We start from the raw sequence: 24213 nt of genomic DNA on the forward strand, positions 1-24213 counted from the left end.
AGGTATGATATTTATGGGCCATGGACTTTTTTATACAGACATGAGACTTGCATGGTACTCAAATATTCTGCAGGATTTGGAATGCCGGATTAGCAATCCAAAAGAAATACTTGAAGTTTGCTATTTTGGCCCAGGAATTAGTATTTTTATTCCTGGAAGTACTGGAATTCCAGAGTTGACAAGGCACCAGAAAAAGGGATCCACAATAGCAAAAAAAACTTCCTCAGAATTGGTATGAAAATAGTGACTTCTTGGGTTTTGCTTTGTGCTCTATTCATGTTACCTGATGATGAATCTGAGGATGAGGATAGACTAGAGATGAAAGAAACTTGGAGTATAGAATATGAAATGACTTTCAATAGTCATCATTTTCAATTGGTAGGTAAACTCAGATACAAATGCTGGTGCGAATGTAGTGATGATGATTGGTGTATCAAAACAAGTATGGGTGATTTAGTATCTAAGATTGCTATAAAGGAGTATGGCTCCAATGAATTGAAGCAGTTGAATGCTTCATTTGGTGATTATGTGGTAAAACAGTGAAAGTAAAAGAGTGTGGGATCCATATTATATATGCTGAAGAGTATGAACAGAAGCATCCCCAAGTACTACAAGCCTGTTCTTGTCACGGGAATATGGGTGACCATAGATCAGCTGTTGGACTTACCAATATTCATGTTGAGGTCATCTGTGACCACACAGAAGGCATCAAGCTCAACCATCCTCCAATGGCATGGAATATTAATGACAATGCTCTTGGTTCCCAGAACCATGTCCCCACGTAATTGGATCTTTGGAATTTTGTTGACTGGATATGTTGTGCAAGATACTAACGTCAAGGAAGAGGATAGTTGATGATGACCAGATATTTATGTCAAGCATTTAGTAAGTCACCATCGTTCTCTTCTTTGTTTCTATGGCTAAATGATTTAATGAAATCCTAATCCTCGAGCTAAAAGTTGAAACTTCTTTTCTAAATTGTTTTATTTCCCATTCTTTTGAGAATCATCTTATAACTGGTAGAATTCATGTAAAGTACGAACAATCAAAATTAGTCTTAGATAGAGATAATAAGAGTAATGGAAGAATGAATGAGCAATCAAAATTAATTATCAAATTATGGCTATTCATTTTGCTAAACCAAAACTCTTGTTAAATTAACTCTTTCATTTCACAAGTAAAAATCATGATATATGCATATCTTGAAGTCCTTAATCATGTCATGCTTTGAGCATGCTGAGGAGCATGTATTAAGTTTCATTGATATGAATCATGTATTGCTTGCATGTGATTCTCATGTTATTTACGTACTTCTATGAGAAACTTTGTAACATGGCCATTGTGCTATGCTTATTGAAACCTTCCTTTTTATGGTCTATCTCTAGGTGGAAGTCTCTAGAGATGATTGAGATGCAACCAATAATGCATCTCTAAAGAGAAGGCTACATATCTACAAGTATGATTTTTCAAAAACACGTAGTATAGTCTCAACTCAATAAGAGAAGTATGAACTTTTATATAAGTATATTTTCTCCTCGTAACGATGTGCATATATATACAAGGGTATTTTCTCCTCAGTTATTATTACCTTTTAAGATAGAAATTTTTGTATAATATCATTTCAAAATATGGGAATTGAATTTTGTTTTATATGACTATTTTCTTTACAAAAATAATTTTCTTCTAATGCTCCTTCATGTTTTTAGTATTAAAAGATGAATAATTAATCTTAAAACAAAGTTTGGTGTCGTTTAGATATAATTCTTGTTTTTTTTAAATGAAAATTGTCGGCAATAGTTATAATTTTGAAGATGATAGGATGACCAGTTTATTCACTATCGACTAATATCAATCTTTATAAATTAGTTCACAATAAATAGTGATATAATTTTTTTTTTATTTTTATAAAAAAAAAAATTAACTAGCTAACATTCTTGACTATTTGTGTAAAATATAATAGACTTTACATTATTAAAAGTAATAAAAGATGTAATAGTTTGCTATAGTTTTGTAGGATATCCTTGATTTTTTTGTAATAAAAAAAAATTACTACTAAGTAAAGTTTGATCTCTCTCTTCGTATTATATAAATATAAAACTCTTTTGAATCTTCAATTTCATCAATTATTGTATGCATTATTGTTTGGACCCTATGGGTGACCAAAAGACTAAGAAAGACTCTATCTTCTTTTGACAAACTTTATGAGATCCTCCACCTAGTCACATAAGAGATAAAAGTAAAAGGAAAATAATTAAGGAAGATAATATTGTGTGCCAATGTGAGTCCTTCAATGTAAAGGCACGGTTGAGAATTTAAACTTTGTTAACTTCTTAGCATTATCGTTTCTTGAATGAAATATCATGAAAATTTTATAGGAATTTCATATTTCCTTACCCCTTTAAAGGAAGTTTCTTGAGAATTTCGTGGAAATTTCAAGTGTCTTTTTGCATCAAGATTAAAGTTTTCTTCACCTTTTGTTAGGTACATTTTTCTATATATATATATAAAAGGTTGGAATTTATTAGTCAATGCAATAATTTATTTGCAATTATATTCTACCTTGAATTTAAGCCATGGTACTCATTTTTTTCCACTACTAAAATTGTGGATCATATAAATCCTTTGTCAGGTAGTTAAATATAATTTCTTAATTTTTTATTTTTTTTCTTGAGAGACCTCAATATATCAAGTAAGAGAGATTTTGAATTTCATAATAGTAGTAAAGGAGACATGTTTGGATAGTCTTTTTAATTTTGATCTTGTATTGGTATTAAAAGACAAGTATTTTAAAAATGAAAAAGAAATTTTTTTTTTCACTAATAATAATTTTATATAATTTTTTTAAGAAGCTATTTACATCATTTTTCTCTTATGATCTTAGTTTTTGAATAATTTGAGAGTAAAAAAAAAATTAAAAAGAAAAAGATAATGTTGATGGTAAACATCAATAAGAAATTACTCTATGTATTTTCTTCTGAATTTTGAGAACATATATATGAAAAAAAATAAAATTGGAAACTCCTAGAAAATTGTCATTAAAGACCTTGTTATTGAGTGGGAAAATGAGAAAACCAAAAGCAAGAAGTAGAAAACAACCATGGAAAGACCTCGACTCCCGCTCACAAAAGTAAAAGCAAAGCAAGTATTGATATGTCGGTACTAAAGCCAACCCCACAAAAACACTACTACAAGGACAAAATGATCTTTGATTTGTTGACTTGTTGACTTTAAGATGCTAATGGGTCTTCCCATAAGTTTTAAATATTTATTCTAAAAAATAATTAATTTTATATTACTTTTGTAAACATCAATTTTATGAAAATTATGATATTAATGACTTCATCTTACCACATAAGAAACTAAACAAACTATCATTTTATTTCTTTTTTTTTTTCAAAATAATTTATGATATAATAATATTAATATGAGTAAAAATGTGTATCACATCTACAAGAAAATAATTATTTCATAAAAAACTCTCTTATTAAAGATGAAACTTATCTAAATTGTAAGTTAAAATAAACAATAATCTCACAATGCCTCATAAAACAATGTACAAGGGAAAAAGCCTAGAAAATGGCCACCAATGTTTGTCAACAAAGTATCTTTCCTTCTTGTGAAGTCACATTTTCTACCTACTAAAGCTATTGGAATTTTTAGAGATGACAAAAAACCAACCTACCTCTCACTTTTCTTTTTACCAAACAAAGGGTTTAAGTCTTGTCTTGAGTCTTCTAGCCATGCACATCCCCATTCATTAGCATTAGTGAACCAATTGCTCTTAAACTATATCATAAAATGATTAACAACTAATTTTAATTTTTTTTAAAATTTTTACCTCAGTCAATATGTCTGGAGCTACTTGGATGACTTACAAAATTTAATAATATGAATTAATTTTTGTTAAATTAAAGTCCATAGCCGCTTTTAGGAACACCCTACCATCTTTACAATTAATTTTCTATGAAACTGTGGTCCATGAAGTGTAGGGATTCTACGAACAATCATCACATGAAAGAGTAAGATTTATTTATTTTTATTTTTTAAAATATTCTCTTTAAATTCATGTTATCTAAAGCAATGCACCACATATACTAATCGGTTCATAGGATTAGAAGAAATTGTAATAAAAATGCTTTTCTTATTTTATTTCATAAAAAATGAAAAAAAATAAATGTTTTCATTTAATAATTTTAGCACCAATTTAATTATCAATCTTGTTAAATTTTGAAGATGATAGGATGACAAATTTGTTTAGACTAATATCAATCTGTGGACCCCGCATTTCGATGGCTCGAATGCGTTTCCCACTCGATGGTGAAACTCGATTTTTATTTTGAAAAATTGATTTTTATTGATTATTTGAAAATGACTTGGAGTCGCCACTTATTTTTGTTTTATTTTTAAAGGGTAAACAAAATAAGAAAGAAAAACCCTAAGTGTGACTCCTTATTTTGGAAAAGGCGGTCTATGAAAACCGGATCGGGTTCGGGGGTCAGGTTACTTATCGGGAAGGTACGGTAAAGACCGTAGCACCCCTCTAAGTCCCTAAAGTCGGGTCTCTACTAATGAGATGAAGCTGGCATGGCAATGGATGAATAAACCAATGAATACTCAGAGCAAAACATGCACATACGGGAGTCAGAAAATGCATATAAACTAACCAGAGTATGAATGAGCGTGTACCTGAGCAGCGAGCCACTATGCGCTATCAAGAGAGAGGGTTAGCGCAAAATAAAGAGCATAAACACATCTCACATGTCACTAAATCGAGTACAAAATCATCAAAGGCACGCATGGCGCTCCACTCAAAATTCATTTTTATTTTAAAGAAATTTTATTTGATGTTGGGCCCCCACCAAAGCCCATTTATTTTGCATGGACCAAATCTGTAAATTCCATAACTAGGAATTACACAATTTGATTCTTGCGTATTTTAAAACATTTTAAAAAACAAAGAAAATTCAAAAGTGGCTTGCCGGAAAGAGAATGGCAACCAAATTTTATTGAAAAAATGATTTTGGTACCTAAAACCCTAAGGATGAGAATTTGAAAAAAAAACTAAAAGTATTTAAAGGATTTAGAAATTGGGAAAATTATTTAAGAAAATGAGAATTTAAGAAAAAGTTATTTTGAGAACTATGAATGTGAGAAAACAATTAAGAAAACAAAACAAAGATGAAGAATTTGGAAATTTGTCATTATAAAAAAAAACGATTGGAGGAATTATTAAAGAAAATGATATTAAGGAAGATTATATTGAAAATCACGGGAAGAAAAAGTGGGTGAGAGCACGTGGCCTCAAGTTCACTGCCACTGTACTCACCATAATCGCCAAGCTTAGTCAATACCTCCAAGTGCTCGGTAAGAAACAGGTCCAAAACACTGAGACATGCCACAGTGTTAGAAAAGACGCTGAAGAGGTCCTTGATCAAGCCACTCCACCAGATCCTATGGCGATATATTTCACCGAAGACATGAAGAGTAGTGACGAAGTCAATAGAGCAAAGGCTCATCACGAGAACCACCATCAGAGTAATCTCCAAGCCTGGAGCGTCATCGGTGTAGAACTGGAGCAAGTGCTCCCACTGCTGCTACTGCCTAACCCGTCGGAACCATCACCAGCATCCAGAGAATGTAAGAACCAGCACCAAGAGTGGCCCAGTTCAGTCGGAAATCCTCATCTGTGGACAAGCTTCCATGGACGAGAAGGTTACTCACATTTGTGCTCTCCTCGGCAGCATTTTCTATGCTTTGTTTAGTATCTGCCAAATGATTTACATCCTTTTGGTTCTTCACCAAACTTCGGAATCAGAATACTTGATGTGGACGCAATCAATAGAGCAATTGTAGCAAATGCCAGTTTTCCTGCATCGGGCTTGGCCAGAGACAACACTCTGCCATCATTCAAAGCGGTGGAAAAGAATGCACCGATCTGCTCGTGCCGTCTTCCAAGCCGTTCTCCACATATGAATATCCACGTTGACACCGTGGCATTTTCTGGACCAAACCATCCCCTGGCAGCAATCAAGCGCACTTAACGCATAGCATGTAGCTCCTATTGCGAACATCTGTCAAACAGCAAGGCATCATCTATTTCTTCTAAACGCGAGAAAGTCAACTGATTTTGAATTTGATGGTTCATTTGCAGAAGTTTCCACTCGGGATAGTTCCCTGCTGCAATGGAGTTCTAGAGATCCTGAGTAGCATGGCTGTGGTTGCTTGGCGTTCCGGTGATGACAGAGGCGCTTCGTCGCCGGCGGCAAGCCGCCGGCGTCGTTCGAGGACAGCTTTGCTTGCTCTTTCCATGAACCGGTTTCTGTGATTTTCAGGTATTGAAAGAATGATCCCTTAACATTCATTCCAGCAGCTACCGATTTGCACCCTTCAGTAAATATTGCTCGGGTAAGTACTGTAGCATAGGTGGTACCATCTCTTGCCACATTATTAATGGTATTTGCAACCTATTTCGCAAGGTTTGCACAAATATTCTTGACTGCAGTATTAAACCTCGAACTTCAACCCCGAATCTGATGTCTTTAGCAGTATGGTTCCTGCCCCAGTTCAGCCTACTACCGATATGATGGGTGTTGTGCCAAGTGGTCTGAACCTTAGGAGCAAGACTGGTGACGAGTGTGAAGGTGATGGGTGATGTTCACTTGCACCATGCCCTTTTCTAATTGGAGATATCACCAATGTAAAGCAGGGTGGATTTTCTGATGAGAGATTTCTATGTCCTAGAGTGGTTCATGTCGCATGGGCATAGGGATTGTGATGGAAGGTGGTGAATATTTTAATGGGTATGATAGGGGTATATGGGTATGAGAAGGTAGACGTGATGATGGGTACAATGGAGCGAGTCTGATTGGTTTAGAAGGAATAGATGACATGTATGAATATGGAAAAGTGGGTTTGAACGGTGAGAGGTGGTGAAAGGATGGATAGAAGTACATGTACGTGGTTAGTATGGGGATGAGAATGAGTAGGGAGATGGGTGACATGGGTATACAAATGAGAATGGGTGGTAAGGAAAAAAAAATGGGTAAGCTGATAGACATGATGAAGTGAAGACATTGGAGATGGTGGGCAAAAGAGAAACGAAACGGGGTATGGATGTGGCCCCTTGATTAGGTATGATCTCTTGGCACACTCCCATCATTTTATGTACTTCAATTGTTTCACTTGCAGTGTCTCTAACTTAACACCAGAACCATTCCCACCAAGCACTTTAGTTTGATCATCTTCAACTGCTGTCGTTGACCTTTGAACAGAAGATTCAGCATCAACAGACAAAAGCTTTGGCTCTTTTGTTGGCGAACTAATACCAGAGGCATCCCCAGCGAGCAATCCGGTACAATCATCTTTAACAGCAACTGAACTCTGAATAAAATATTCAGCATCTCTGTAGATGAAAGCATGGGCTCTTTCATTGATGAACTAATACCAGAAGCTTCCCCACCAAGCATTTGAGTATGGTCCTCTTCAACAGTGGTCGAACATTGAACAAAAGATTCAAAATCTCTAGTCTTCTGCATTGACAGGTTTTCTGCATTGTGTTAATTCCTCACCCTCAAGATTTTGGCTCAGCAACTCCACAGACTGCACCCAAAACATCGCACTTTTACCTCATCATGCTTACTGATACCAAGTCCTTGAGAACCTTTATCCTGGTTTTAAAGGCAAGAATGTGTTTCTGTTACATCGATTTCAACTCTGCTTGGATCTGAAACTTCATACAAATCCTTGTTTTCAGTTTCAGGTAAGTTCCTCACGGGCACATTCATAGCATCCTCTGCAGCAACCTGGGATTCGGATAGACTGCCTGCAAATTCAGGGGCACTCATCATAATATTTTCCTTTCCTTCCCTGCTTTCCTTTTCTGTTATCTCACATTTTGTTATTTCAGCCTTGTCATTGTCTCCTCATGAGCTTCAGAACAGAGCTCCATCCCAAGCTCATGCGGGTCAATGTGAACATCTGGGTCAATACCAACATGGGTTCTGAACAATTGAGTAAACCCAAAGAGCCAATCATCCATCTCCACTTCCTTGGACTCAAGGTCATCCGAAGCTCCAGCTTTCTCTTTTGGAGCTTCCTTCTCTGTCTTTTCAATCTCTGTACCTGCAGTGTCCAACACTGAATCACCTAATGAAGAGTGAGAGTCATTATCCTCTCCCTCAAGCCCCTCACTCTCAGGAGGCCTCTTCTTCTCTGTTAACACTCTCAGCTGAACATCCAAACCCTGTTCTCGAAGTGACAGTATCTCATATCTAATGGGTAGGCAACATTGCCTCTTGCTAAGACCCAAATATGTACCCTGAACCTCCAACAGTCAAAAGATAACACTAATGCCCTGATATGGCCGTCACCAATCTTTTTGAGCAAAATAACCCAGCAATCCCACGAACAAACGAAACAAACTGCTACCCAAACTCAGAAACTGTGCCCATAAAGAAATCAAAGCAATGCTAGCCAAAAAAATCTTCTCCTTGGAGGGCATGAATGGCCATCGAGAACAGAGTATGAACAACAAAGGAACAAGCACAAAAACAGAGTATCAACTGAACCAAAGAAAACACTGACCCGAGCTCCCTTTCATATTGGAATCCACAAGGCTTATGCATAGGTGGGAAAAGAAACCAGATGAAAACGAGATTTAAACCATGTGGGAATGAGATTAAAGGATCTCACTCAAACACACAAAGGATATCAAAAGAAGAATTCTCATTTTAAATCAAACCTCACATGAAGAACAGGGAGCGGATATGTCACAACACAGTCACAGCAACCAAAAGAAACATCAATGGCAATCAAAATGAGGTCTAGCAAACGTACCTGAGAACGTCCCCTTTCTTTCCTCTGTTTCAGCTCTCCCTTCTCTAACTTGCTTCCTCCCCCAGCTCCAGAAATCCCCCTGAAGAGCACCTTCTCCAACGCAGAGAAAGCACACCCTCTCTAACAGCAATGGAATCCCAGAAAAATCTCTCTCTACCTCAGCCCAAACTCCAAAACTCTCCCCCGAATCCTTCTTCCTCTCCCCCTCTCTCAAAAGCAACCTCACTTTCTACCCAATATCCCCTCTCACCTCTCTCTCAAAATATCTCCTCCTCGTCCCAATATCTCTAACGGCTTGCTCCTCTCCCAAAAAATCCTTGAAAACCGGCAAGGAAAACTCTCCCCTGAAAACATCTCCCAGACCAGCACCGAAAAGCTCCCCCTTCTCCTGCAGCTGGCCTCTTCTACTATAACAGAAACGCTCCCCCCCTTAACCGTCTGCAGCTTTTTTTTCAAATCCCCTTTACAGGTGTCAACCATTCAATGGCTCCTTCAACTCCACTACCTGATTCACTGAAGGTCAATTACGGGGTGACACGTGGTTCCTTGAGATTGTGACACCTGTCTAAAATTAGCTGCAGAAAGTGAGCCCCAAATGGGGGTCTACAAATATGCCCCTCTTCGGTAGAATTCACGAGTGTAAAGAATATGAACACTGAAGTGAAAGGTAAGTGTGAATAGTGAGTGGAATGAAGTGAACTCTACCGAAGAACGAAGGAGACCCCCATAGGGACACTAGTGAGATGTGAACTCACTCAGGCCAAAAGACAAACACAAAGGCTCTAATCCTAAAAGAGAAAGATGGGTGTCTCAAAATACCTCTGAAGCCACACTAAGGATCCAAACTCCCTCTAAAACGTCTCCAAAAGTGACCCGAAGATCGATGTCAAAGGTGAGTAACGGTCGAACCACCCTGGAGCACGAACAAGAATGCGTCTAAAGGAGACTGCCCTATGTGGACTACGAGATGAATAGGCGATAAGCACAAGGTAACGAGGTGAGGAGAGTGAGAATAAGTGCAAATCCATGAAGGTAAGATGCGCAATGCCAGTGAATAGGAATGCTAGGAGCTGTGACTCTGCATGACAAGACTGACTCTAAACGCTAAACTAGAAAATAAGAAAATAAAGCTCTGCAAGCCAAACCAAAAAAAGCTAACTCTAAACACTAAACTAGAAAATAAGAAAATAAAGCTCTGCAAGCCAAACCAAAAAAACTAACCCTAAACACTAAACTAGAAGGCCCATAGGTGAAGACCTACGGTGGTGATACAATAAAAATGCCCATAGATGCCAATCTATGGTGGTGAAAATCTCGAAAGCCCAAGGATGAAAATCCATGGTGGTGAAATAACTGAAATGCCCATAGATGAAAATCTATGGTGGTGATAAACCTGAAATGCCCATAGATGAAAATCTATGGTGGTGATAAACCTAAAATGCCCATAGATGAAGATCTATGGTGGTGATATAATCTCAAAAGCCCAAGGATGAAAATCCATGGTGGTGATAATCTCGAAATGCCCAAGGATGAAAATCCATGGTGGTGATAATCTCAAAAGCCCAAGGATGAAAATCCATGGTGGTGATAATCTCGAAATGCCCAAGGATGAAAATCCATGGTGGTGATATAATCTCAAAAGCCCAGGGATGAAAATCCATGGTGGTGATAAACCTGAAATGCCCATAGATGAAGATCTATGGTGGTGAATCTGAAATAAAGGCTCATGGATGAAAATCCATGATGGTGAATCTGAAATGCCCAAAGATGAAAATCTATGGTGGTGAAAATCTGAAAGGCCCATAGATGTCTGATCTATGGTGGTGATAACTGAATGAAGGGGGATGCCCTAGACAAACTAATGGTAGGGGGATGTCCTAAACAAAATGACAATAGGGGGATGCCCTAGACAAGATGACAAAAGGGGGATGTCCTAGACAAGATGACAGTAGGGGGATGCCCTAAGTGATAACTCGCAAAGATCGACAAATGCGTCTGACAATCATGAAATCAGCACGAGACATGACAAACCCAACGGGAGGGGGTATGCCCCAGTAGAAAAGCGCTAAAGGGGGTATGCCCCTGCATGACGACTCGCAAAGATCATGAAATAGACCGAGTCATGAGAAAATCTGCAAAAAAGTCTGATGAACTCAAGGATGGAGGGTATGCCCCAGTGTGATGACCCATGAAGATCAAAAGGTAGATCGAGTAGTGAGAGAATCTGCAAAATATCCGATGAACTCAAGGATGGAGGGTATGCCCCAGTGTGATGACCCATGAAGATCAAAAAGTAGATCGAGTAGTGAGAGAATCTGCAAAATATTCGATGAACTCAAGGATGGGGGTATGCCCCAGTGTAGGATAGTAGCTAACATAAGACACGGAATCTCACCATACAAGACACTCTGGGATATGCTCAATGATGATGCAATGGAAATGATATACGTAGCCTCAATGAACAAACGCTAAAACGAGTCCAAACACCACCGAAACTATGCTGACGAAGCAAAACTAAAATAATGGCCCCAAACAAATGCTGACCGAGACTCTAAGACTGAAATGCAAGCAAATCAAAACATGACATGTCAACTATCAATATGAGTACATCATCACAAGTGCATCAACAATCTAATAGGTCCTACCATCATGGAAGATGTTGAACCTAATGTCCAAAGGCATGTGAAAACTCAACCAGAAAGCTCAAGACTAGCCCATATCTTCCTCTGATCAAGAGAATGGGTAAGGTCATGCAAGACGATGGAATCTGTGGGCTCAAAAGATGTAAGGCTCTGATAAGATGAGCGCAGGTATAACAGAGTCCAATGTAGGATGTATAGGTGTGTAACAAAGGAAAGTGAATATCCAAATCAAACTAGGTACGCTGAGAAGATTGAGCCCAGGATGTCAATGACTCTATGATCCATCGAAAGCAGCAATCATAAACAGGAAGTGGAATCTCAATGTCAAAATCGGCAAGGTGGCTATGCCCCAGTGTGAATGCATCGTCTCAGAATGGGTAAGCTCTCAATGCAAAATGATCATCTGGAAAGTAAGCGTCTGGCATAAACTGTCATATCACAAAATCATCATCAAGACGAATGGGCTATGCCCCAGTGTAAGCATCTCCAAAACAAACATCCATGAGAAGAGTACAACCAATCATACATCATCTGATCGAAATGAATCTCTGCTCCTCAAAGTCATCGTGGTAATATGAAGAGAATATCTGATCTCCTCTAAAGAAAGAGCATGTCTCGATGTGAACTGGTGTCTCTGAGATCAACCTCCGATGAAAGGGTTATGCCCCAGTATAGGGCAAACCCTGGAATGACTAAACTCTACTGCATGCTCTCATAAGTGCCCGTGTCCTGATCCAATCATCTCGAAAATATGTCAACAATGATGAGAGGGTCATGCTCCTGTGATCACATCAAAGAAATCACCCAATCATATCTCGTACTCCAATGTGAAATGAATCTAATCGCCTCCAAGGAACAACTATGCCTAAAAACCATCATGGACCGAAAGGGGGTATGCCCCTGTGTAAAGTACACCAGGTGAAATGTACTGATCATGTCTCATGCTCCAATGTGAAAAAAGGACATCTGATATCCTCCGAGGAATGGACATGACTCAAAAATCTGTCATCGACTGAGAAGAGTATGCCTCAACACAATGATCATCCGATAATAAAACTCTCTGAGATGGCTATGCCCCAGTGTAAGGTCATACCATAACTCCCGGTCTGTCACAATCAGAATGCTCTCGAATCAATCTCAAGTATCGCTCACATAAGAGCTATCAAACATAATGTGTGATGTCATGGCCTCAGGGTGATCTTAAGACACGGGACATAACGTAGGCTAGGGTGATAGGGTGATAGAAATGAAGGAAAACTAGGCTCAAATACCCAATGATCAAAACCCATGCCCTCATGTATAAAATGCAACATGTATAGAAAATATCGTGAGCCATGGACCCGAAGATGCCTACTGTGAACATGGTAACAATGATGATGCAATGAAGAAAAATCGAACTCATGACGAGATGTATAATGATGGTGCGAAGAGGGTATCAAACACGAAAATGAGGTCACTGTAAGAATGGAATAAGGAGTGGAATGAAAATGATGAAACTGAAGTGAAAACGAGGATGATGATGAAGCATAGAATACGAGAACAAGTGATGATCTGCTCAAATCAAATATGAAAGGAGGTCACGTCAATAACGAACACAATGATGGAATGGACAATGACCCAGAGCTCCTAAGAGAAGGCCACTCATCTCACTCTCAAAACATACAACAAAATGAATACGAAGAATGAAAGGTCCCGAGGAGCTCACATACGAACTCCCATCAATAGACATATCCAACAAAGCGACCCCTCGAACACTAATATACACATACTCAATGATAGAGAATAATACACACATGTGCCTCTTTTCTTTTTCTTTTCTTTTTTTTTTTGTTCTTTTCATTTTTTTTTTTTTTTCAATTTTTTTTTTTTTTTTTTTTTTTTTTTTTTTTTTTTTTTTTTTACATATATACAAATATACATGCTCTAAAGCAAACCAAGAAAGACCCAAAGACGGGATAAAAAATGAATAAACATGCCCTCAAATATCAATATATCACAAACTCTCTCTAATGATGTGACCCTCCCAAGCCAAGGATCCCTGGATCAACGTCCGTAGGATAGATAGTGGAAAATGACATGACCACCCTCCATGTAATGAACTGAGGATGATCACCACTCGGGGTGGGAGAAGATGAAGCGGAACAAACGATAGATATAATAAAGAAGAGGATGAAGAACCAACGAGATGTGACGAAATGCAATGACGCAATGATAGGAAAAGATAATGAGAAAGATGTGCCCCTCGGTCCAAGGCTCATGAAACTCCTAAACAATGCATGCATACACTGAAGGGCCCCTATCCCGGTGTAGAAGGTGAGCAAGGCTATAAGAAATAAAAGGCTATGATGCTCATGCGAGGCTCAAAGGGCTAGCAATGGTCTATATGTCAATAAAGGTAATAAGGTGTGAGCTAACCGAAATGAAGGCCACCCATCCTGCGACCACGGTCTCAAACATCGTGCTATCAAGTCCTCAACTGATCAATACTAAAGATCGATGTCCATATGATATAACCATGTCAAACCTCTAGAATCATGCATCAAATCGTACTCCAAATGCTCTATAATAATCTCAAAGATGATCCTCTCAAAGCAAAGTGAACGGTGATCTCATCAGGCACGAGTGCCTATCACAAGCCAACTCTCATCATACAATATCAATCTCTATACTCATGGCAAAATAAGTAACAGTCCCATCAAGCAATCGACCAATCCACATATCGTAAACCACCCAAAGATCATAAGATATCCCTCGCCATGCAAGATCAACCCTGGGCTCAAACTCCTCACACTCTACCTGGTCGGATCAGAGAGGGGATGTGCAAAACTAGAAAAGCCGAGGATGGAAAGGTCATATAATGGTCTCAAAGGGTGATGCTGTGCAAAGCTCACAATGGATGGATGTAGGTCAAAGCAAAGTCAAAGTGCGGGAAGTGAGCAAGGTACTGCTCTGATCATAAGAAGATGTGTCACAATCTCGAGCTCCCTAAGTCAAATCTCTGATCCTAGGCTAATGGGCTCAATATCCCCCATGATAGGTCAAGCCTCGAGACCACAATATGCAAGTGAAAAGATGCCTCAAGTAAAAAAATACAACACATCCTATCACAAAACACAAACACATGTCCATAAAGGAAAATGCATCCAATGGGATAATCCGATGAGTACATCATGTAAAAGAAAGACAACAAAGACAATACTCAAGAATCGAGTTATAGTCTCTAAAAGTCAAAAACAAAACAAGACTAAACAAACAAAAACAAAAACAGTGACTGGTCCTGTCATCACATCTCTGGCCACAGAATGAACAAAATCTAAGTGCCACCACACCAAGGTAAGCCAATCATGAGTCAATCGCCCAAATCAATAAGATCAGGGACTGCTGGTGAAGGGGCGTCTGCATGCATGGCCTGAGCTGGGGTAGAAATAAGAGACATATCAGACTGAGGATGCCCAAACGTCCCAGAATCAACAATGTCCTGTATGGCATGTCGTAGAGCAGTGCAACGATCAGTGTGATGTCCTACTGACTGGTGGTACGCACAATATAAATCAAGACGAAACTGTGGGGGCATAGGATCTGGAAGTGCCCTAGGAGCCAGAGGAGCCAAAAATCCCATGGCCTGGAACGTCTCAAAAACTCTGCTCAGGGGTGCGCTCAAATCTGAAAAGTGTCTCCGACATCGTCGATGGGGGCGAAATCGCTCCTGAGGAACTGTAACGACCGGAGGGCCCCGAAGTTGGGATGGAGGTCGCGCCAACGTAGCCAATGAAATGGATGAGGAATGCTGCTGGAGTGGGCGAGGTCGTGGATGTGAGGCACCCAAAGTAACAAGTGTCGATGAAGCCATGTGTGGCAATGAAGGCATCGCTGCTCCTGGAGCTCCTCTCGATGATGACGGATGCCCTGACAAAATGAGCTCAATCCTCTCAACCCTCCGTGTCAAACCCACCATCATCTCGTAAAGAGTAGTAAGAGTAATGGGTGCGATCTCGTCCGACATGGTGAACCTCAACTGAAGAAGTCTAATCTCAATGTGCTCTATATCATAACCATCATACCATCAATATCTGCTCGGGGACCAGTCACGACACTAAAACTGTCCAAGACTCTAAAACAAACACATGCAAGAGACAAAACAAAGCAACACAAGATGCTACACAAGATAACAACACATAAAATGCATGACACGAAACAATGATAATAATAAAAAGAAGACAGAAACACATACCCAAGAAAACAACAATATCACTAAGTGAAATGAGAGTACATCATGCAAAATAATAAGACAATAAGGGTCTACTCTCGAAGCACAAGGTGCGAACTCAAAACACTAACTATAAAACAAGACTCAAATACAAAATAAAAGAGAACAAAAACTCAAACGACCAACTAACAATGTAGTCCCAAAACACACCAACAAGATATGCAATACCAAAGTGTCTGGTGAATATCAGTGCCCTAGGTGTCCAAAATATGATGGTATAAGCCCGAAGGAGGAGGAACTGCATGTGTGGACTAAGCTGGAAAGGAATCAGTAGACATATCTGGACCAAGATCAGTGTCTGTAGTCGATATGGGAAAGCTAACTGCTCCACTGTCAATAAGATCCTGTATGGTGTGACGCAGAGAAGCACAATAATCAGTACGGTGGCCCGCCATCTGGTGAAATGCACAGAACTCATGAGCATGAAAACGCGGAGGCAAGGTACTCGGGAGTGGCCTAGGGGCCAATGGTACTAAAACACCAGTAGATCTGAGTCGCTCAAAAGCTCTATCCAAAGGCATCCCCAAATCAGAATAAGTCCTCTGATGTCGCCGATGGGGACGAGACTGCTCATGCCGTGGGATGCCAGTCTGTGGACGCTGAAACTGAAATGAAGGTCGCACCATGACAGCATGAGGATGCGTAGAAGGGTACAACTGAACTGGATGAGGATGACGATGTTGTAAAGGTGGGAAATCACTCCTGAGTATCTGCAATGATCTCGCATAGGAATGATAACCAGGTCGTCGATGCTGAAAGTCCGCAGAACATACGTCTCCATAGCTCTCAGATGATCCACCAACTCCCTCCCTCTCAGTATCTGAAGAAGGAATAATATCTGACCATAATCCTCTAGATAGGCCATCGTCTACATCGAGCAAAGCCTGAACCAATGATCTGAAATTCTGGAATGGGACTCCTGTCAGATGCCGAGCAAACCTAGGGTGCAAACTCCTCAAAAACATGCTCATCTGATCTCTCTCGATAGGTCGCTCAATCATCTCTGCAGCCTTCTCCCTCCAGCGGGAGAGAAAAGAAGAAACAGACTCATCTGATCCCTGTCTAAGAAACTCAAGCTCTCTACGTGTAACACTCGTATCACCGCTGAAGGAATACTGTCTCAGAAACTCCTGTGCTAAGTCCTCCCAAGTTCTCCGACAAGATGACTCTAATGAAGCGTACCATCTCTGTGTCGCGCCGCTCAATGACAATGGGAACAAAGTGAGCAACTGTGCCTCATCTAGACCAAGGGCCCTCATAACTGTGCTATAAAGTCTGAGATGAATACGAGGACATCCAACACCCGTATATCTGTCTATATCAGGCATCCTGAAACCGACTGGCAAAGTGGCCACTGGCACATCGCCAGGGTCATCCCATGAAATCATCTCATCAGGATCTCTCATCCGTCTAATCCTCTGCTCGAGTCTGTCCATGCGAGAATGAGGATCCTCAATAACGGTAACTGGTGTGACCATGGGTGGAATGACAACAGCATGATCATGTGAAACAGTAGGCAACGTCTGTGTAGCTGGCATCTGAACAGGTAGAACAGGTGGTGTCACTAAATCAGATGGCATGTCCTCGAGCACTACATGCCTACTCGGCTGACAATCCATCCTCTAACTCAAACTGGTCAATGCCCCCTGAATCGAAACCATAGAAGCGATAAGCTAACCGATCAAAACTGACTGTAAATCCGTCTATAGCAACTCAGCAATACGAATCAACCTCCCACTCAACCCAGGGCACTGAACCAAGACTAGGACTACAAACAGACCCCTACAAAAGAACCAAACAAAATGACTCAAACACGACTCATGCAATGACACGGGATGTAACGAACAATGACCAATGCATGATACAACACAACTCAATACATGACAGGGTGCGATACACAATCATATGGTGACAATCAAAATTTGGATATACAATAGAATCTCTAGAGTCACATGAGTGTCCAGTGTGAGACGACTACAAATATGACTAAAGAATTTCTATCGATGATCCAAAAAATGATCGAGGTGTGAAGAAAGTAAATGGGGTGTGAAGAACAACACTATCACGAGATCAATACTCAGTCTAGACCAAAAATATCCTTGATTCAACCTTCAACTCGAGCTCCATAAGAGACAAAATGATAAGGTGATCAAGGCGAATCTCTCGAAAAATGTGTGAATATGAAAATGTCTTTCACCTTTCTGTAATGAAAATATGAGCATCGAGTCGAAAATCGAACCAAGGATCAAACAAAGAATATGGTACTGAGCCCATGATAGGTATACAGTGTAAAAAGATGATCAATGAACATATCCCAAAGTATCGAGTGAGTGACAACAAAGTGAAGGGGTGTGCCGAGCCAAGAAATGAGAACGAAAGCCCTAAGGAGAAAACATGCTAAACTCATCAAATGAAAAACACAAACTAAGGCGACAAGACGAAAGGTGACCCAACCGTACTCAAACTCATACCGATCTCCGAGCATTCTCAACTGGAGACTAAAAAGAGGGAATGTCAAATCCGAAGTGTAACCACAGAGGCTCTGAAAGCTCTCAGATGCACCCACGTGTAGGGAGGGAGTCCTAATCGAAGGATCTACGGCTCAACCTATGAGGTCAAGGTGGTTCTAAATGGATATGGGTGGATTTTAAAGGTCCCTAGCAGAAGCGATCATACCCTCCGGCGGTACGCAACCCTCTGCACGCCTCTGAAGAGACGGGGCGCTTCCATGCAAGGTGGTCATCACCTCCACACATGCACTACCTCGCATCCCAGGGGGCTTCCTATGGTGAAATCTCTCAAACTCTCAACGCTCAATGGTCGACTAGAGTGCACAGTGAATGGTGTGGGTGCATCCGAAAACCCTAGGAAGCTAAAACAGAAGAGGAAACACACTGGCTACACAAATATCCATGAAACCTAGCTCCGGGCTATACAAGTCTTCAATGATCGGACTCCAATCGACATCAAAGTGTCGCTCTCCTCCAGAATGCTCCCGTGCATCGATATAGCCCGTCGCTAGACCCTACTCCTAATCTCTAGCTCGGTCAGAGAGCAAACACACAGAAGGTCTCACACTTGCAATAGTGAGAACCGAGATGAAAGGAGTGACCGAAACCAAGAGAGTTGGAGGTAAGGGGATAGATGTGCGGCCCACACGGACAAGCGACATGCAATCAAGCAGAAGAAGGGCAATCATGCGACATGCGATCAGGCAGAGTACAAGATATATCACTCATGTATACATACAAGCCATGACAATCAGGATGAATAGTGATAAGAACACCATGCTCAAAGACGACCGAGAGAATATACAAGCAAGTGAATCAACGTGCCAAATCAATTGATATATACCAATGAATCTATACATGCAAGGCGATCAAAACAGTCATGGCAAATATCAGAATCACTATGCTAAGCGAAATAAGATAGGCAATCAATACAATCAGCATGTCAATATCTCAAACGAATATGGCAATGAAGCACAGAGAAAATATCTATCTCAGAATCCTCTATCAAGAGGAATCAATCATCATAATCAGCATGTCAAATATCTCAAACAAATATATCAATGAAGCATGAAAAAACTGGCTATATCATAATCCCCAATCAAGATAATAGACCTATACGATCAATCATGTCAATGTCCCAAATGAAAACTCGAGAACCCTCAATGTGCAATCAAGAAGTGAGTATCCACTAATCGACTCATCAAAAGCCACATTTGCTTCATCCTAAGTTCAAGCTTGACCCTCTAAAGATCCCCAGTGGAGTCGCCATTTTGTGGACCCCGCATTTCGATGGCTCGAATGCGTTTCCCACTCGATGGTGAAACTCGATTTTTATTTTGAAAAATTGATTTTTATTGATTATTTGAAAATGACTTGGAGTCGCCACTTATTTTTGTTTTATTTTTAAAGGGTAAACAAAATAAGAAAGAAAAACCCTAAGTGTGACTCCTTATTTTGGAAAAGGCGGTCTATGAAAACCGGATCGGGTTCGGGGGTCAGGTTACTTATCGGGAAGGTACGGTAAAGACCGTAGCACCCCTCTAAGTCCCTAAAGTCGGGTCTCTACTAATGAGATGAAGCTGGCATGGCAATGGATGAATAAACCAATGAATACTCAGAGCAAAACATGCACATACGGGAGTCAGAAAATGCATATAAACTAACCAGAGTATGAATGAGCGTGTACCTGAGCAGCGAGCCACTATGCGCTATCAAGAGAGAGGGTTAGCGCAAAATAAAGAGCATAAACACATCTCACATGTCACTAAATCGAGTACAAAATCATCAAAGGCACGCATGGCGCTCCACTCAAAATTCATTTTTATTTTAAAGAAATTTTATTTGATGTTGGGCCCCCACCAAAGCCCATTTATTTTGCATGGACCAAATCTGTAAATTCCATAACTAGGAATTACACAATTTGATTCTTGCGTATTTTAAAACATTTTAAAAAACAAAGAAAATTCAAAAGTGGCTTGCCGGAAAGAGAATGGCAACCAAATTTTATTGAAAAAATGATTTTGGTACCTAAAACCCTAAGGATGAGAATTTGAAAAAAAAACTAAAAGTATTTAAAGGATTTAGAAATTGGGAAAATTATTTAAGAAAATGAGAATTTAAGAAAAAGTTATTTTGAGAACTATGAATGTGAGAAAACAATTAAGAAAACAAAACAAAGATGAAGAATTTGGAAATTTGTCATTATAAAAAAAAACGATTGGAGGAATTATTAAAGAAAATGATATTAAGGAAGATTATATTGAAAATCACGGGAAGAAAAAGTGGGTGAGAGCACGTGGCCTCAAGTTCACTGCCACTGTACTCACCATAATCGCCAAGCTTAGTCAATACCTCCAAGTGCTCGGTAAGAAACAGGTCCAAAACACTGAGACATGCCACAGTGTTAGAAAAGACGCTGAAGAGGTCCTTGATCAAGCCACTCCACCAGATCCTATGGCGATATATTTCACCGAAGACATGAAGAGTAGTGACGAAGTCAATAGAGCAAAGGCTCATCACGAGAACCACCATCAGAGTAATCTCCAAGCCTGGAGCGTCATCGGTGTAGAACTGGAGCAAGTGCTCCCACTGCTGCTACTGCCTAACCCGTCGGAACCATCACCAGCATCCAGAGAATGTAAGAACCAGCACCAAGAGTGGCCCAGTTCAGTCGGAAATCCTCATCTGTGGACAAGCTTCCATGGACGAGAAGGTTACTCACATTTGTGCTCTCCTCGGCAGCATTTTCTATGCTTTGTTTAGTATCTGCCAAATGATTTACATCCTTTTGGTTCTTCACCAAACTTCGGAATCAGAATACTTGATGTGGACGCAATCAATAGAGCAATTGTAGCAAATGCCAGTTTTCCTGCATCGGGCTTGGCCAGAGACAACACTCTGCCATCATTCAAAGCGGTGGAAAAGAATGCACCGATCTGCTCGTGCCGTCTTCCAAGCCGTTCTCCACATATGAATATCCACGTTGACACCGTGGCATTTTCTGGACCAAACCATCCCCTGGCAGCAATCAAGCGCACTTAACGCATAGCATGTAGCTCCTATTGCGAACATCTGTCAAACAGCAAGGCATCATCTATTTCTTCTAAACGCGAGAAAGTCAACTGATTTTGAATTTGATGGTTCATTTGCAGAAGTTTCCACTCGGGATAGTTCCCTGCTGCAATGGAGTTCTAGAGATCCTGAGTAGCATGGCTGTGGTTGCTTGGCGTTCCGGTGATGACAGAGGCGCTTCGTCGCCGGCGGCAAGCCGCCGGCGTCGTTCGAGGACAGCTTTGCTTGCTCTTTCCATGAACCGGTTTCTGTGATTTTCAGGTATTGAAAGAATGATCCCTTAACATTCATTCCAGCAGCTACCGATTTGCACCCTTCAGTAAATATTGCTCGGGTAAGTACTGTAGCATAGGTGGTACCATCTCTTGCCACATTATTAATGGTATTTGCAACCTATTTCGCAAGGTTTGCACAAATATTCTTGACTGCAGTATTAAACCTCGAACTTCAACCCCGAATCTGATGTCTTTAGCAGTATGGTTCCTGCCCCAGTTCAGCCTACTACCGATATGATGGGTGTTGTGCCAAGTGGTCTGAACCTTAGGAGCAAGACTGGTGACGAGTGTGAAGGTGATGGGTGATGTTCACTTGCACCATGCCCTTTTCTAATTGGAGATATCACCAATGTAAAGCAGGGTGGATTTTCTGATGAGAGATTTCTATGTCCTAGAGTGGTTCATGTCGCATGGGCATAGGGATTGTGATGGAAGGTGGTGAATATTTTAATGGGTATGATAGGGGTATATGGGTATGAGAAGGTAGACGTGATGATGGGTACAATGGAGCGAGTCTGATTGGTTTAGAAGGAATAGATGACATGTATGAATATGGAAAAGTGGGTTTGAACGGTGAGAGGTGGTGAAAGGATGGATAGAAGTACATGTACGTGGTTAGTATGGGGATGAGAATGAGTAGGGAGATGGGTGACATGGGTATACAAATGAGAATGGGTGGTAAGGAAAAAAAAATGGGTAAGCTGATAGACATGATGAAGTGAAGACATTGGAGATGGTGGGCAAAAGAGAAACGAAACGGGGTATGGATGTGGCCCCTTGATTAGGTATGATCTCTTGGCACACTCCCATCATTTTATGTACTTCAATTGTTTCACTTGCAGTGTCTCTAACTTAACACCAGAACCATTCCCACCAAGCACTTTAGTTTGATCATCTTCAACTGCTGTCGTTGACCTTTGAACAGAAGATTCAGCATCAACAGACAAAAGCTTTGGCTCTTTTGTTGGCGAACTAATACCAGAGGCATCCCCAGCGAGCAATCCGGTACAATCATCTTTAACAGCAACTGAACTCTGAATAAAATATTCAGCATCTCTGTAGATGAAAGCATGGGCTCTTTCATTGATGAACTAATACCAGAAGCTTCCCCACCAAGCATTTGAGTATGGTCCTCTTCAACAGTGGTCGAACATTGAACAAAAGATTCAAAATCTCTAGTCTTCTGCATTGACAGGTTTTCTGCATTGTGTTAATTCCTCACCCTCAAGATTTTGGCTCAGCAACTCCACAGACTGCACCCAAAACATCGCACTTTTACCTCATCATGCTTACTGATACCAAGTCCTTGAGAACCTTTATCCTGGTTTTAAAGGCAAGAATGTGTTTCTGTTACATCGATTTCAACTCTGCTTGGATCTGAAACTTCATACAAATCCTTGTTTTCAGTTTCAGGTAAGTTCCTCACGGGCACATTCATAGCATCCTCTGCAGCAACCTGGGATTCGGATAGACTGCCTGCAAATTCAGGGGCACTCATCATAATATTTTCCTTTCCTTCCCTGCTTTCCTTTTCTGTTATCTCACATTTTGTTATTTCAGCCTTGTCATTGTCTCCTCATGAGCTTCAGAACAGAGCTCCATCCCAAGCTCATGCGGGTCAATGTGAACATCTGGGTCAATACCAACATGGGTTCTGAACAATTGAGTAAACCCAAAGAGCCAATCATCCATCTCCACTTCCTTGGACTCAAGGTCATCCGAAGCTCCAGCTTTCTCTTTTGGAGCTTCCTTCTCTGTCTTTTCAATCTCTGTACCTGCAGTGTCCAACACTGAATCACCTAATGAAGAGTGAGAGTCATTATCCTCTCCCTCAAGCCCCTCACTCTCAGGAGGCCTCTTCTTCTCTGTTAACACTCTCAGCTGAACATCCAAACCCTGTTCTCGAAGTGACAGTATCTCATATCTAATGGGTAGGCAACATTGCCTCTTGCTAAGACCCAAATATGTACCCTGAACCTCCAACAGTCAAAAGATAACACTAATGCCCTGATATGGCCGTCACCAATCTTTTTGAGCAAAATAACCCAGCAATCCCACGAACAAACGAAACAAACTGCTACCCAAACTCAGAAACTGTGCCCATAAAGAAATCAAAGCAATGCTAGCCAAAAAAATCTTCTCCTTGGAGGGCATGAATGGCCATCGAGAACAGAGTATGAACAACAAAGGAACAAGCACAAAAACAGAGTATCAACTGAACCAAAGAAAACACTGACCCGAGCTCCCTTTCATATTGGAATCCACAAGGCTTATGCATAGGTGGGAAAAGAAACCAGATGAAAACGAGATTTAAACCATGTGGGAATGAGATTAAAGGATCTCACTCAAACACACAAAGGATATCAAAAGAAGAATTCTCATTTTAAATCAAACCTCACATGAAGAACAGGGAGCGGATATGTCACAACACAGTCACAGCAACCAAAAGAAACATCAATGGCAATCAAAATGAGGTCTAGCAAACGTACCTGAGAACGTCCCCTTTCTTTCCTCTGTTTCAGCTCTCCCTTCTCTAACTTGCTTCCTCCCCCAGCTCCAGAAATCCCCCTGAAGAGCACCTTCTCCAACGCAGAGAAAGCACACCCTCTCTA

General features: G+C 40.5%; 2 protein-coding genes across 2 annotated transcripts in view; one reads left to right on the top strand and one right to left on the bottom strand.

Annotated features, from left to right (window-relative positions):
- The window catches only part of LOC100249908 (SUN domain-containing protein 4), an 85697-nt gene that overhangs the window by 5764 nt on the left and 55720 nt on the right, over positions 1 to 24213 (top strand). The gene's annotated exons all lie outside the window — the stretch shown is intronic.
- LOC104877469 (uncharacterized) lies at positions 15996 to 17363 on the bottom strand. Its single transcript, XM_010645736.1, has one exon. The coding sequence runs from the start codon at positions 17361 to 17363 to the stop codon at positions 15996 to 15998; it is 1368 nt and encodes a 455-aa protein (XP_010644038.1).

The sequence above is a fragment of the Vitis vinifera genome, chromosome 18, assembly GCF_030704535.1.
Source record: "Vitis vinifera cultivar Pinot Noir 40024 chromosome 18, ASM3070453v1".
Classification (NCBI taxonomy): Eukaryota; Viridiplantae; Streptophyta; class Magnoliopsida; order Vitales; family Vitaceae; genus Vitis; species Vitis vinifera.